A 16,966-nucleotide genomic window follows, 5' to 3' on the forward strand; every position below is an offset into this window, starting at 1 on the left:
TGCATGTCCTGCTGGCTGTGTTATTGCAATGACACCAAAATTGTAGTCAATGGGAGGAAAACAAGAAGTAAAAAGGGAAGAAATAAGAAAATACCCCTTCCTGTCCTATAGAGAAGACTGTGCTGAAGCTGCTGGAATCAGCTTTAGTTTTGTTATGCCAACTAAGATTAGCAGTTAGGTTTATGGCCTTTTTGGCTTGTCTGTTCATGGCTGTTTTAATAAGGAGACACATAAGTTGTCCCAACAGCTTCATGCAGAATGGTAGTTGCTGTAAATTCTTCAGTTTAGCACAGCAAAAGATCATACAAATCCATGCAGGTTAAAACATTTTGAAAAGTAGGAGCTTGTGTAGGTATACACACACACACACACACACACACACACAAAGTGTATTTATGTAAACATAAGGCAGACATTTCCCTGCTGAACTCCCAGTTTGTCTTAGTGTTTGCCATATATAAATCATAATTTAGTTTATATGTGGGAGAAGCAGAAAATCTGGCAGCGTTGCCTGCCCACACAACAGTGGACAAGCATAAGTCTACAAGACTATACAGGTTTGCACAGGATATCTTTGGCAGTGCTGAAACTGTTCTTTTCACTGTGGTGCTCTCCATCAGGTGGATGGCTATAAGTGAAAGGGGAAAGTGCTTAATATTAAGGTCAGCATCACAGAAATGACATAAAATGAGTGCCTTTTTGAGAACAGGTGACCCATCAAATCCTTAGAAAGTGTTGAATGGAGTATTACAATTGAGAATACGCATGAGTTCATTTCTGCAGCCTACAAATACAAAACCCATTGGGAGCTCTTGAAGTTAGAAGGCATTGTGGATGGTTATGAAAATCATGTACTTGAAGTATGTGCTATACACAAAGGGATTTTACATTTCTTCCTCTTTCTTCTTAACGTTTGCGTTTCCTCTGATAGCCAAATATCTAAGTATTTACTTACGCCAGTTACCCACTTGTAAACACTGTGGAGAAAAGCATCTATGCACTGAAGGTTTCAAAGAGAATATTTGTGTACCATGAGCATGGTGATCTGAGTATTTGTGATTCAGTTTCTTTAAAAATGTGTGTTTTTGAGTGCTCAGAACTACATTCTACAGTACAGTCTTCAGACCTTACTTCAGTCTTTTGATTTGCTTGGAGGGCTTCTGCTTAGGTAAAGGCAAACATTTAGCATCTAACTTGCAGCCTGGAACAAGAAACATTTTAGAGCACTATATTCAAAACCATCTGCAAGAACCATGCAAGCTTACCAGCTACTGACTAAAACGCCCTGTTTAGTTAGATGCCTTTATTATTTATCACATCAGAATTCTTCTTCCTTTTCTTCTGTTTGTGATTCTCATGAACAAATGTAAGCAGATGAGTCTTGAGTTGCTAATTGAGAGTGCCTACTTTGGGGCCTAACCAAAGTTATATGTGGGCAGAAACACTTCCCATTTGTCAGTCTGGTAAACCTACCTTTCACTTGTGCAATGGAGTCAGGGATTGTATAACTACATTCCTGGTTGGGTGGGGCACACAAAGAGGCACATGGTGAATTGGAGCATTGTTTGGTCTACATCTGCCCTTTTCCGTTTCCTCTCTCAATTGTTGCCAATTGTACCAAAGGCCAACTGCATTCACCTAGATACTTTGAGGCAAGCCTCCATTCTCATTCATTATTCTGTGTAATTTTCACAAACTTGTTCCTGAAGTATAAAGCACAAAAATATCCCCTTACAGAAGCCCTTATTTCCAAATGATTTGTCTTTCCTGCTGATCTACAGCCATTCTCATACAACTGATGTGCAACTAATTAGGGATCAATGAGCAGTTTTACAGGACTAAAGTTTTGTTTGCAGGACGTGGAGTACTATATTGTGATGTAACCTGCAGAATCTGTGAGATGCACAGCTACGAATCAACACACCTCCTGAGTTACGGCTCTTTAAACGAAACTGGGTTGAAGAAACTTCATTTCTTTGCTGCCCTAGGGGCATCATGCATCAACAGGCTAACAGAGTCCTGGTATCATTCATTTCAGGAGGGACAAATTTGGAGTGGAGAAGTAGCAAGAGTACTTAACACTTTCCCCACCTACCACTCTGCTGCATATCACCCCCATCTGCAGCGTTCCAAATTCATGTTTGTCCTTGCAATGACTAGGAGATGCATGGGAAGTAATTTTGACCACAGAAATAATTACCTGGGGAAGGGTAATGCATCTACCTTTCAGTTCTTTATATGAAATTGAGGCAGCATAATGACTATAGACTCAACTACAGAGGAACAAAATGTGCACAAATAACTCATCTTTGCACTATTTCTTCTATTTTTTGCCTGTCTCTGATCCCTCACCCCACCCATTTTTTGGTTAATTGGTCAGTTACATTATATTTTTGCACTTTTTTCAGCAGTACAACTGAAAGTTCAACCAGGGCACGGGGAACCTTTACTAGGAAGGTAGCTAATAACCCAATCGTATCCATGCAACCTAAATGATAGCTCATTTATCCCTTGGGCAGATGCAAGGAAAAAGAAATGCAATTCAAATAAAAAGTGTGAGAAGGAATGTATGACACCAGACTGTTGCACAGTGAGCAACATGAACACAAAATATATCTAGGAGATCTACTACCACCTCTACCCCATGAGCACACCGTTATGTGAGCTCTCTTTGGACCTTTTTCTTTGCCCCTTTGTGTGAGAAACTGGGAAAAGTAGGGTTGTCATACGTCCAGAATTTCCCAGACATAAACAGAATACTGCAGTTGGAATCAGGGTCTGGGCGGAAATCGGCAAAATGTCTAGGAAAATTTGGATGTATGGCAACCCATGTTGGCAGTGTAGTTTTTGCCGATTTCCCTTTAAAAATAGCTCAGAACCATTTTTGGGGTTTTTTTTTGCAATTTTGCAAAAAAATAAAATAAAAAGCTCAACAACCTTTGTGTCTGGGTTTTCACTTTTTGAAATATGGCAACCCTAGGAAAAGGCAGGTACTATATGTCCAGTGGAGATGTGTGAAGTCCACTCTGCTAAATCCGCAGGCTGAACTAATCCTGCAGCTATCCCAGTCTAATTGTTGGTGGCTGAACAAAGGGACAGAGGAGCTGTTAGGTCTTCAAGGTCACTGGTGGCTTGGAGATTTGCTGGAGAATCATACTTTCCTTTCTCGTTTGGAGGTTCTAGCAGGGGAGCGCAGCTATCGTATACCCTTGACCGAAGAACGGTACACTCCTTCTATCTGGGATGGTCGTCCTCTTCCACCGAGCGCGCAGCTTCGGGAGGGACGCACATGGAGCAGTGAGGGAGGAAGGGGACACCCGCCTAGCCAGCCAGATCAGCCGAATCAACCCTGGCGATCAATGGGGTGACAGATGTCGCAGCCAGATCGCCCTCACATCCCATACTTTCCTTTCTCTGTGGAGATGCTGGGTTCAAGGTCTGGGCTGGACTGAATCCTGGCACTTGGATACATTTAAGGACATTAAAAATACATCCCATTAACTGGTTTTAGTCCTTTGCACAACATGCAACATTTATTACATGCCTCCAGCTTGGAAGCTTTTCAGAATGCATTCTTCATTAGTGTCTTTGCACTCCACTAAAATATGATGGCTAGAAAAGTGCCATACTTCAGGAAAGAGCTTGAATACGAGCTATATTCTAGGTGGACCTATCAGGGGTTGGCTGTTCCTTCATGGCTTGTGGATGTCAGGCATTTTGAGCCAGTGTGTTTAATGCTTTTTTAAAAAAGTCAAATAACCTTTTAATGATAGTATATAATAAAGCCCATTTGAAAACATATCTGAGGTTCGTAGTTGGGTTAGAAGAGTGGTGATTATGTCGGGGAGAGCAGGCGCAAACCAAACTAGACTTCACCAACTGCCCACAAATCAGAGATGGTGGCCGTGACCAAGCTACAGAGCTACAGAGCAAACTCTGTATTTTAAGGGCTGTTGCTTCAATGAGAGCAGGGGTGTCCAGGGAATTTCCATTGGGTTTGCTTTGCCCAGTTTCTGCTTTCATAATACAACACTCCTTATTTGATGACAAATGCACTTCATTGTGAGACTTTATTGCTTGCTGAAGGAAATAATTACTTCCTGCAACTAATTATATAAAAATGAAGTCACAAGAACAGGCCAATTGCCTGGGAAGTGACTCAGTGCAATGACTGTAAGAAAAGCGCTGGAAAAGATCTCAGTAGCAGTACTTCACTAGACCTCACTTTGGTGTTCCATAATGAAGAATAGATAAGCATCTTTTTTTCTGAGCCTACCCAACACATGACTGCAAAGGAGTGGAGAAATTGGCAGTGTTGATACCATCCTCCACACATTCTTGAGATAGCTTGGTGTTTTTAACACCCTCTCTGGTGTCATTACTCGGTTCAAGCATTCAGATAACAGAAGGCCAAGGATACCCTGACATCCCCCAAGTTGCTCTCCTCGGTTCAACCAGTATTGGCAAATGTAAGTAATGACAGGCACCGGAAAACTCTCAGCTCTTCAGGATGCAAACTCCCACTTTGATGGTGGAAACAACCTCAGTGCCTTGCAAAGAGGGGGGATGGATATCGTTTGACTGAGAAAGAAGAATGAATTTAGTCACAAATCTCAAGAAGGAATGTAATGTAACAGCATAATCCTCTACATGCCTTCTCAGAAATAAGCCCCATTGAGTTCAATGTGTTCACTTATGCAATTGAAAATCTGCCACTCCCCCTGTTATTCAGGTGGAGGCAATAATAGATTCTGGAAGAGGTAAAGGCAAACTCAGCTCATATGTGCCTTGCTTTCACCTGTGCTCTCATAGATGAAACAATTATATCCTCCCAAATCTACCTTACAAACCACATTCCATATATAGAATGTCCTTAGCTGTGCTCTTCCTGTTCGCTGAGCATTTCATGTGACATCCCACATGATGTGGATTCAATTGATTCAAGTGTAAAGTTAAAGAAATTGGAAGGAGGGTGTAATTTAGCCCTCCACTCAACGCTCAAGAAGAACAAAATAGGAGTCCTCCCTAATTACTGATCACTGGAGTAAAGGCAAGTAAGAAGTGATATGATATATGTGTATAAAATTATGCATGGCATGGAGAAATTGGAGATAAAAAAAGTTTTTATCCATTTCTCATAACAATAGAGCTCATGGGCTCCAGTGAAGCTGAATGTTGGAAGATTCAGGACAGATGAAAGGAAATACTTCTTCACACAGTGCATAGTTAAACTATGGAATTTGTTCCACAAGAGACAGTGATGGCCACTAACTTGGGTGGCTTGAACAGAGGTGGCTTCAAGGAAGATCCAGAGGACAGGATCACACTTCAAAATGACCTTGACAGATTAGAGAACTGGGCCAAAACAAACAAGATGAATTTTAACAGGGAGAAATGTAAAGTATTGCACTTGGGCAAAAAAAATGAGAGGCACAAATACAAGATGGGTGACACCTGGCTTGAGAGCAGTACATGTGAAAAGGATCTAGGAGTCTTGGTTGACCACAAACTTGACATGAGCCAACAGTGTGACGCAGCAGCTAAAAAAGCCAATGCAATTCTGGGCTGCATCAACAGGAGTATAGCATCTAGATCAAGGGAAGTAATAGTGCCACTGTATTCTGCTCTGGTCAGACCTCACCTGGAGTACTGTGTCCAGTTCTGGGCACCACAGTTCAAGAAGGACACTGACAAACTGGAACGTGTCCAGAGGAGGGCAACCAAAATGGTCAAAGGCCTGGAAACGATGCCTTACGAGGAACGGCTAAGGGAGCTGGGCATGTTTAGCCTGGAGAAGAGGAGGTTAAGGGGTGATATGATAGCCATGTTCAAATATATAAAAGGATGTCACATAGAGGAGGGAGAAAGGTTGTTTTCTGCTGTTCCAGAGAAGCGGACACGGAGTAATGGTTCCAAGCTACAAGAAAGAAGATTCCACCTAAACATTAGGAAGAACTTCCTGACAGTAAGAGCTGTTCGACAGTGGAATTTGCTGCCAAGGAGTGTGGTGGAGTCTCCTTCTTTGGAGGTCTTTAAGCAGAGGCTTGTCAACCATAAGTCAGGAGTGCTCTGATGGTGTTTCCTGCTTGGCAGGGGGTTGGACTCGATGGCCCTTGTGGTCTCTTCCAACTCTATGATTCTATGATTCTAAGATAAGGTTATCTGTAGCTACTAGCTACAGTAACTGGCAGAAGTTTATTCCAGATGCTTCTAGAAGTGAAGCCCTTGATGGTGCCGAAGCAGTGTCATGCTTCTCAATACCAGTTTCTGGCAACCATAGGAAGGGAGAGGGCTGTTGCATTCAGATCTCACTTGTGGGTTTCCCATGGGCGTGTGGCTGGCCATTGTAAAAGCAGGAAGCTAGTTGGACTACTGTCCTGATCCAGCAGGGCTATTCCTATGTTACTACTGCTAAGATACTGTAAAATCTGCTGCTTGTCTGCTTGAATTTCTGCCTCTTGGGCTACAGGGTACTCACTGTATTGAATCACCTCCCATCAACTCATCTCTAGCCCCTATCCTAAAAAGATTTCTCTTATCCCAGATCTGAGGAATATACTTTTTGATAAGGTCTATACAAACATTCAGAATATATCCCTTAGCTCTCTTCCCATGACTGAGCTGAATGAGCTCCAAGAAATGTGTGGTTTTAGTAGTGCCTGGCATTTGTTAACTGCCCTGTCTGTCTGCTCCTCTGAGTCTAAAGAAGGGCAGGTATCCCCAATAGGAATTAACAGCTTTAGACATTTCCCCAAGCATCTGTCTCTAATCAGACTATTAGACATAATAGTGGCTGCCCCAGTAGAACACAGCAGCTGAGAGGATACCTTAATACCAGCTGCTAAAGCCTACAGGGGTTAGTGGCTATGGAGCCAGCTGCCTGTGGTTTGTATAGTGGTGGATATGAGCTTTATAGCTGAGAAACAAGGAGCTGTAGAACAAAACCACAAAGCCTCTGTTTTGGAACCCAAACACAAGGAACAGGATGCTTTTATTCTGAATGCATTCAGCATGGTAGCACATTTCAGTAATGTTGATAATCCTAGAATAATACAAATGAAATTGACCAGAATATCACCCATATCCTATTACTCAAAGTAGAATATATTTTCAAACTCCAGTGTGCCCAAAATAGGTTTAAGCAAAGTGTACCATGGTAAAAAGACTGCACAGCTAATATCTCTGCAAGTGAGCCCTGCCACCCTTAAAGGGAAAGCAATCCAGTCCAACAATCTGGTTCCCCCTCCCCCTAGAAGTCAAGTCCTTGATGGTCTAGAAGCAATAGGTCATATTACCGTAATTATAGCATTAAGAAAAAAATTGAAATACATACACACATTTTTGATGCATTAAGTTTGCCTGCCCATCACTAGCTCCTGGAGTTTACACACAGATGTTGCTGGCAACAAGACAAGGTAGTTCAAATAAACCTAGAAAATTTCATGTTTAGAAAACTCCTTGTAACATTTTCTTTGATGCCATCCGCGAAATGAAAATATTGCTGACTTTGGGGTTTTGTTTTCATTTGTAGATGTTTCAGGATCACAGCATTGGCTTCTGGGCATAAAGACAAGCTATAGGAAGCTTTCCTAGTTGATAATGTTTTGTTGACGATTGTTTAAACCCCAGAGCTTGCATAAAACACAGAAATATATTTAATCCAATTTGTAAATATTTTATTTAAACAAGCAGTCCATCTGCTTCAGTTCACAGTTGCATTCAAAGCACTGCCCCACATGTTTCTGAGTCATGGGCCACCCCTTCTTATTGCATTGTGAAATTGGCCAAGATCCTTCCATTATCCTGGAGTTGCAAACATGGTGCTCATGACTGATTACTTCCACTGGTACCTTTGAAACTCCCCCCCCCCCATCATGAGGTATCAAGTATATAGAGCTGAAGAAGAACTTAGAGTTACATTCTATCGCACTGCCTCTTTCATCTGTATTTACTCTTCAAAGCTCAGAGCAGCATCCAAGCTGTCAATCTGAGTTTTACAAAGCACATAATGTTGGAAGAGGAAGGGGGAAGAGTGTTGCTCCTTTCAGCTTCCTCTTTCAGTTGTATGAGTTTTTCAAGGCTCAGATTGGCAGCCAACATCTTGTCAGAAAGTGAGGTGACCCAAAGGGTAAGAGGAAAAGCAAGATATAACAAAAGAGGAGTGGTCTTTATATACCCCACTTTCCCTCTTACCCTTTCTCATTGGATTCTGCACCAGTTAAAGTTTCTGAACCATCTTCAGAAGCAGCTCCATGTGTAAGATGTTGCAGTAATATAATCTAGAGGTTACCAGAACATAAACAACAGAAGTTAGGCGGGCTATCCCTGTCCAGATGGGGGCACAGCTGGGCCATCAGCCAAAGCTGATGGAATGCACTCCACACACCCAAGGCCAGCTGAGCCTCCAGCGATAGCAAAAGATCCAGGAGTACCCTCAAGCTACATATCTGCTCCTTCAAAGGGAGTCTAATCCCATCAAGAGCAGGTAATTTCCCAACCATCCGTTCTATGGAACCACCCACTAAAAATGCCTCAGTTTTACCTGGATTGAGCATCAGTTTATTGGCTCTTATTCAGTCCATTACTGAGGCAAGGACTAGAGGGGTTTTATTGGAAATACTGTACACCTCTGCATTTCCCACCTTTCTTTCTCTAAACTGCCACTTCAGAGTGTGTTCACACACGAAGCATTTTCTGCATAGATGTCTTAACATGCAGTAAATTGCATTCGTCCCCTACAGTGGACACACATTTCTGTTCTCCAAGCCTATATGTGGTGTGCCACAGTAGTGATTTTATTATAGGAAAACTGGTTTGAATGTTTTGTTACCTCATCACCACTTCCAGGTAACTCCAAATAGCTTTACAGGATGTGATGTTGAAATCCATCATGTGAATTACAGCACTGTTTCTTGATACTAAAACTTTTAATTGTTTCTCTTTGAACATTCCTTTAATTGACACCTCTGTGTCTACCATAACTACTTCCCAGAAACTGTTAGCACTTTTTCTCTCGCTATAAACACTGCCTATCAACTGATGCTGTAATATCAGTAGTAACTCATGGCAAGTCTTTTTATTTCACGTATTTCTAGGACTCAGGGCAGAGGCTGTAGCTCATTGGCAGAGACTGTGCATTGCATGCAGAAGGTTCCAGGTCCAATTCTTGGTATCCCTGGGTAGGAAGAACTCTAGTCTGAAACCCCCAAGAGCCGCACAAGCTAGATTGACCAGTGCTCTGGTTCAGTATTAGGCAACTTCCTGTACTTATTTGCATCCCACTTGGTAAGGAAGAAGTGATACTTCTGCTAGTCCTTATTTTGATGATGACTGTTTTGTCAGCTTTTGTTTTTGTATAGACTTTTTAACCCTGGGGAGCAGAAATTGCTGCTATTTAAAATTATATGAAAATTGCTTAGTTAGTATAGGAGAAAGCACAAACTGTTTAAAGTGGAAACTGGCAATGTGTGGAAAAGGCTGTGCTCTGCCTTGAAGCTGGTGTCCTCCAGATGTTTTGGACTACAGCTCTCTTCAGCTGCAGCCAACATAGCTTCACTGACTGGGGGTGATGGAAGTTGCAGTGAAAAACATATGGAGGGCACCAGATTCAGAAGGCTGTTCTATCTACAAGGCTGGGAGCAAGCAAAAAATAATAATGAAATTTTGGTGGGAAACTCTCTGTTCTTAAGGGTTGAGAACTATGGCAGCAGGTGGGAATCTCAAGGGAGAGAGAAGAAGCAAAAGCCATGGGAAAACCAGTAGGGAAGGACTGTTGGAGCTGGGGCTGAAATGTGCCCATCGACTAAGCTGCAGGCCATTTTTATGCCCACATTTCCATATACATCTCATCTGTTTGGGCATTTTGTTAGTTAATTATTAAAGACCAATAGATTTTATAATTGCTTTAAAAAACAACTGGTGACTAACATGTGACCCTCCTTAATTTATTGGAGTACAGTTGCTCTAATCCCTGGCCATTGGGCATGCTTACTGGTGCTGATGAGTGTTAACAGTCGAATGACATCTGGAGAAGCACAGGTTAGCTGCCAGTATTTTAACAGCAGATAATTCACAATGAGTGGATTGTGGGAATTCATTAAAAAACATAGTTTTGTGTGTCAGACTGCTGACTAGATATCGGCACATCAGGAGCTTCCAGGAACTCTTAAGAGCAAGGTGTGATCTCTGTATCATGTTGAAAATTTAACACATGTTTCTAGTTCCACTGAAGATTGTGGTTATGGAGTAAGGAGCAATAGTGCCATCTAAGTGGTGCTGTCATGCTCCATACTGCACATTAATCTTCAGAAGGTAGTCTTCTTCAAAAATATTGTGTTGCATATCCTGATGATTTTCTGCAGTTCATAATAGAAAGTGAGCCCTTGTGAAAACAATACCCAAAGCATTGGATTAGGACCTGCAGGGAATCAGTGCTGTTGCAGGCGCTCTGTAATTGGAGCTGCTTGATTTGTCTCCACTAATCTTTCCTCGGCTGTGGATTTTACATCAAATAGCTAGTTTTCTCAGGGGCACAATAAGAAGTACAGACCAAACTACAGTAAATAAAGATACCTAATCCATTCTAGACATGAGCCGAGAGCCTAGTTTCCTCATCTGTCAGAGTTCTCCCTTCCTTCGATTTATGAGGTGTTTCATTCTGCAGACATTCAGCTTTTCCTTTAGCCCATGGGTGCAAAGGGCAGGGAGTATATATGGTTCGCTGGGAGAACAAGAGAAATATATTACCAGTGTTGATGGTCAGTCTAGGGAACAGCCAGACTGAAGCTACTTTCATTTTGTAAATTGAGTTGAGATTGAACTTACTCACAGTTTTGAGAAAGCAAAAGTCTGGTGGTGGAATTTTAAGTGATTGATTCTGGGCATATTTTTATGAGTTCCCAAATGCACTTCTCACTTATACAGCCCATCTACTTAAGCAATTGTGTTTCTGCTTGATATAAGTAGGCCATGACCTATTATTGCTGTCCAGAAAATATTTGAAGTATGGTTGTAATTTGTAGGAAGAATGCAGCAAACCTCTGGTCTTGGATGCACATACTCTCCAATGTTTCTGCAATGAAAATAAGGACTTCCCATTCCATAAAGATAAGTTTACTATTTATACCCCACATCTTATTGGGTTGCCCCAGCACTCTGGGCAGCTTCCAACATATATAAAAACATAATAAAGCATTAAACATTAAAAAACACTTCCCTATACGAGCTCTACTTCGGCAACAGAGTTGGCGGGGTGGGCAGTGTGGCACTTCCCATTTCATCCCAAGTGGAGAAATGGGACACACTGCTCCTGCTCCTGTGCTGTGGGTGTAACTGCTACTGGTGGTTCTCCCACTTTACTTTGATAGGTGTTTTCTTTCTCTTTTCCTGCCATGTCCACAGCTTTCCAATTATTAAGTATTTCCAAAGAAATCCCCTAGAAGGTACACAATGGAGAGTGGGTGTTAGGAATGTAAAAAGCAGGAGCTAGGCCTATGTGTAAGGGACGCTGATGGCGCTGTAGTCTAAAGCACTGAACCTCTTGGGCTTGCCGATCAGAAGGTCGGCGGTTCGAATCCTCACAACGGGGTTAGCTCCCATTGCTCGGTCCCAGCTCCAGCCAACCTAGCAGTTCGAAAGCACACCAAAAAAAGTGCAAGTGGATAAATAGGTACCTCTCCGGTGGGAAGGTAAACGGCGCTCCCATGTGCCACTCTGGTTTCAGTGTTCCGTTGCGCCAGAAGCAGCTTAGTCATGCTGGCCACATGACCTGGAAAAACTGTCTGTGGACAAACGCCGGCTCCCTCAGCCTGTAAAGCGAGATGAGTGCCACAACTACAGAGTTGTCTGCAACTGGACTTAACTGTCAGGGGTCCTTTACCTTTACCTTTAGGCCTATGTGTGGGCCAATTTAGTAAGTCCCTCCCCCCAAGATTTTGTAATAGTACTAAACCACCACCAACACCAAACCCCTTCTATTATGCTCACAATTTGTTGTCGTTGTTACTTCCCCTTTCCTGTATGTGTATGTGACAAGACTTATTTGTCTTGGATTGTAAATCAGATGTGACCTAACAAGGATGGCTGAAGTTGGAGTATGGGCGGAATGTATCTTAAAAGCTCAGACAAGAATGGCTGGAATGGACCCATCATTCAGGGCTTTTTTGTGTAACCTGCCCATACCTTGGCATCATTCCTTGGTAGATCCTAGAATATGTTCCTAGGATATAATTTATTTCTACAGAGCTGGCAGGTTCAAATGAAAAACAGGTTTGTGAGATTATAGCATGTCAGTTATCTAACCATTTGCGATGGGCCTTTGCTTTTCTACAGAGTGCCTCTGATGGCTTCTGGAAGTCTGTCGCAACCCATGTTCCAAGAGAGCCACATGAAATCCGTATCCTGAATCCATATTTCATCCAAGAGGCAGCTTTCAGCTTTATTGGCCTTCCTTTCAACAATGGTCTGATGGGCAGAGGGGTAAGTGTGCAGGAAGCTTACCCCCAATATGACAATTTATTTTGTGCTGCTGATAGAAAGCAAAATGTGAATTTAATCCATGATCCGTAGTCCTTTCCCAAAGCCACACTCATCTAATAGAGGTAATTTCTCTGGTCAGAGACTCTGTAACTTCTGTGTTTGTGCAGTGTCTAGCATACTGGTGCTAAATGTTAGATAGAAGCTGTAATAGTAATTATCAGAAAGGTGATTTAAAAATAGATTTCACAAATGAGGAATACAAATTGCAGCATTTCACAGAAAACAGGTATGACTGGGTCAGATGTGGTCAGATGTGTTATATGTTTTAAATTGCATCAATACACATATGGTACATTGTTTTCCCTCCTTCAAGATATATAAAGCAGGTTTCAAGATTCCAGCCAATTAACAGGAATCTTACAGCACTGTTTGTGGGCTCATATAATGCTGGAGTGATCATTTTTTTACCTGATGGCACACATCTGCACGTAATGCTACTCTTCTTGCTTGGATGCTATAAGTAAGCTGTTAGGCTTAAGCAGGCCTATTTCTTCCTTCAGTTTTCTTTTTTATTTCTTCAACCAACACCTTTGGCAAACCATGGCTGAACTTCCCTCAAGATTCTGTAGGTACTGGAAGTTTATAGGTCCTTGCTAGGGCATTTTCACATTATTAATATTATTATTTTAAATAATGAAATAATATATTTCTGAATATTTGGGGAATCTCCTCAATATGCAGAATTACCACCTTTGTTTGGATGATGGACTTGTTTTGCTTCCATACTGATGGGCATGGAATCACCTAAGTTTTGTATTAGAGGGGATGGTGATATTTTCATTTTATTATGTATTTTATGTTCTCATTTTCATTTTAATATTGTGAACAGCCCTGTGATCTTCAGATGAAAGGCAGTATACAAATTTCAATAGTAAATAAATATAAAAAACAACTCAATTCCATTTTCATCATTCTTACGTCCTTCACTCAGGAATGGACTCCCTTTCACTTTGAGGGATTACAGCAAAAATGTTCCCTTAATTTCTCCAGTATGTTAGTGTGAGTAAGCATAGAGTATAAGGTAATTTGTAGATGGAACAGAGTTGCTGATTAGAGGACACAGAAAAGAATTTTCATCTATGTCTGAGATACGCTCCATCACTATACAGTGGTACCTCAGGTTACATAAGCTTCAGGTTACAGACGCTTCAGGTTAAAGACTTCGCTAACCCAGAAATAGTACCTCGGGTTAAGGACTTTGCTTCAGGATGAGAACAGAAATCGTGCTCCAGCAGCGCAGCAGCAGGAGGAGGCCCCATTAGCTAAAGTGGTGCTTCAGGTTAAGAACAGTTTCAGGTTAAGAACAGTCCTCCGGAACAAATTAAGTACTTAACCCGAGGTACCACTGTACTAGAATTGATAGAATGGGAAACCATGCAGACATTCCTTAAGCCTCTTCAGGTCCTATTTATTTCTGTTACAATATATTCCTATCATTATATATAGAAAAAGTAAATGATCCTCCCAAGACCCTTCCTCATATGCCTTTTAAATATCTGGGTTTCTTTTGCTGGAAGAGGACAAATTGCCCAGCTAGGTCAGCTCTGTGCTTCAGCATTCTGTCTTCATCATTAGGCTGCATTATCTGATTCAAAGGAATGGGTAAAAGATAAACAATTGTTGCATAGAGCCAGGTCAAGTTGCCTGTTAAGAAGATTTTAACACCTTCCCCACAGTATGTTTTTTCTTGTTCCTCCAGCAAGGTAGATAATGTCTTTTGAAAAGCTTCTTGATTAATATTTGGAATCATTTTCAGTTAAACTGTTTTTTTATTGAGTATATACCCAAGTATATTCTCATAGTTGTGTGGTGTTTTTTTTTTAATCCTCATAAATTTGTTATCCTACTTTTTTGTACTAGTGACAACCAATCTAAAGGTGACATTGTGCAGAAAAATATTTCCTCATCTCAGTTTTCACTCTTTGCTTCACAGAATGGCCCTTATTCTTTTATCCTATGAGGCAGGCAGGCTAGATATTGCCCCTCTGCATTCCTGTTGGACTTTGTAATTATAGAGATGTTTGTCATCTCCTCTCTAAGGTAAACAATCCCAGCCTTTGCAATTTTCCTGTACAGAAGAATCAGCCCAGACCCGTGAGAGTTCATTCCCCTTCCTTTTCTGGCATACTCCACCCCCACACTACATTTTGAAGGTTTTTTTTTTCATGAAATGGGAGACTTGGAATGAATACACTTTGCTAGGTGGGATTTCTAAAGGTGTGCCATGGCCTGCTATGAGAGAGCACTAGGCAGTAAGCTTCTTAGAGACTGAGTGAGTCAGACCACCTAGATGGCAAAGAGTCATGTGATGAAATTCAATCAGTTTATTTATTCAGACAGACATGGAGAAAAAATATCTAGTGATTAGACTCTGAAATCAAGAACATGCAAATTTGGTGTAAGATGCACTTCCAGTCGTTAAGAATAATTGCACCCAAAACGACTCAAAGAGAATGATGAGAAAGCCAGGGATACTACTGAGATTGACTATTTTCTTAAACAAATGTAAGTACCGTATTTTTTGCTCTATAAGACTCACTTTTTCCCTCCTAAAAAGTAAGGGGAAATGTGTGTGCGTCTTATGGAGCGAATGCAGGCTGTGCGGCCAAGCCAGAAGCCAGAACAGCAAGAGGGATCGCTGCTTTCACTGTGCAGCGATCCCTCTTGCTGTTCTGGCTTCTGAGATTCAGAATATTTTTTTATTGTTTTTCTCCTCAAAAAACTAGGTGCGTCTTGTGGTCTGGTGCGTCTTATAGAGCAAAAAATACAGTAATCCAGGTGTTTAGTTTCTACATACATAAGAGATAAAATGAGACATTCAGAGCTCTTTCCCCCTAAAAATTAACCTTCAGAAGTGGGAAATTAGTCAGAACTGAACATCAGGAAGACTTCTTGCATTATTTCATTTTCATTTTCAATTAGGCTGGATTTTAACACACAGCAAAGCAACTCATTATTTACAGATATGCTGAAAATATGATTGCAGAATGCATAGTAGAATACTTTAATTGTGTATTTTCTGATGGTCATTTTTATATTCTGCGTGCTGACTATAAACATATATGAAATCTATTAAAACCAGCCCTTTCGTTAAAAGCCCCAAAGCCTGTTGGAACAGGAAAGTCTTCACCAGCCAGCACAAGGACAACAAAGAAGGAGCCAGTCTAGCTTCTCTAGGGAAGGAGTGATTGCAATTTAACTTCTCAAATATGCTCTGCCCCTAGTAGCATGTATATTCTTGTACCAGAACAACCGGCTGATTGTCAGGAGAAGTGGGGCTTCAAAGCATTGCACAGGTTGAAAATGGGTCTCCTGATGTATTAGTGACATCAGTTGATTGACAGTTGATCTTCTGGTGGGGGAGATGTTCTTCTTCTTGTGGGGTAGTTTGTCCACCTTTGGTCCTCGCCTGCACTCAGCTTTCACCTGTGGCTCCTAGATGCTGTCAGCATGTGACAGCAGTCACACCTCTGGAAACAGCTTTGGCTGGCCGGCTAAACCAGGTGAAGGTAGCTGATAGGTCTCAAACTCTTAGTGAGTCAGGGACTTTCCCTACATGTGAAGACAGGCTCTGGCAGATTGAGTGGGTCCAATGGTCAAGAGGGGTGATTTTATTCGTGACAGAAAGGCTTTGGGAGTAATCCCTCTGGAAAAATCTTCAGGAGAAGAAAAGGCTAAGGAATAAACCTGACACAAATCCTGAGTGGAGTCCCTAAGACGGTTGGATGGTATCTTGTATGCCTCCTTCCAGCAACTCTTGCAGCCAAGCTGATGCCAAGTGGGGTTTTGTCATCTGGGCAGCCTAGGATCTCCATATACATTGCCCAGGCTTGCATTCCCAGGAAGTCACTATGCAGTTTGACTTCATCCCGTGAGGCAAATTCCATTGTCTCTTGAGACAGAGGCACTGCTGTGAGAAGATTTTCTATTTTAGCAAGGATTTCCCTTATCCAACTTATGCATGTATACATTCAGAGAATCCATTTCCCCCTACTTTCATTCTTATCAACAAAACAGCTTCTGATGAGGGGTTTCGATGTGTATGGTGGGTGACAAAACAATTTTTTGCTAGCCTCTTTTTGCTCAGTTTATTTTTATTTTGAAAAACATTATCTTAAATACACATACAATTAAATTTCTTTGGAATGTAGAAGAGAGACTGCAGAAATGAACATGCTCTGAATTGAGCTTTCTGAGGTTTTGATAGGTTTTGTTACAATATCAAATTGGTAAAATCAACCAAGGAGGGCTTTAATTAGAACCTGATGTTTAACTTTATGAAAGTATGCTTGGGCATTTTTTAAAAAAATCTAGTTTATGAGACTTTAAGGAAAACAGATTTTTGCCAATGGCCTCTATCAGATGAAGTAAACGGTAAACTATTTGGTCAGATGCTTTGAACAAAAGCAGAATTAGCTATGCAGGTGTA

General features: G+C 41.4%; 1 protein-coding gene and 1 long non-coding RNA gene across 12 annotated transcripts in view; one reads left to right on the forward strand and one right to left on the reverse strand.

Annotated features, from left to right (window-relative positions):
* Positions 1-16,966, reverse strand: part of LOC307218325 — a 259,902-nt gene that overhangs the window by 208,039 nt on the left and 34,897 nt on the right. The gene's annotated exons all lie outside the window — the stretch shown is intronic.
* ST3GAL3 (ST3 beta-galactoside alpha-2,3-sialyltransferase 3) overlaps positions 1-16,966 on the forward strand; it is a 189,680-nt gene that overhangs the window by 131,992 nt on the left and 40,722 nt on the right. For all 11 annotated transcript variants that reach the window (XR_013839875.1, XM_079980454.1, XM_079980455.1 and 8 more), the window contains one exon: positions 12,331-12,477. Coding sequence is in view for 10 of the 11 variants with exons in the window: in XM_079980454.1 (XP_079836580.1) it covers positions 12,331-12,477 (147 nt within the window). In the remaining variant the exon portion in view is untranslated. The remainder of the gene's footprint in view (positions 1-12,330; positions 12,478-16,966) is intronic.

This window comes from Podarcis cretensis (genome assembly GCF_951804945.1).
Source record: "Podarcis cretensis genome assembly, chromosome: 6".
Lineage (NCBI taxonomy): Eukaryota > Metazoa > Chordata > Lepidosauria > Squamata > Lacertidae > Podarcis > Podarcis cretensis.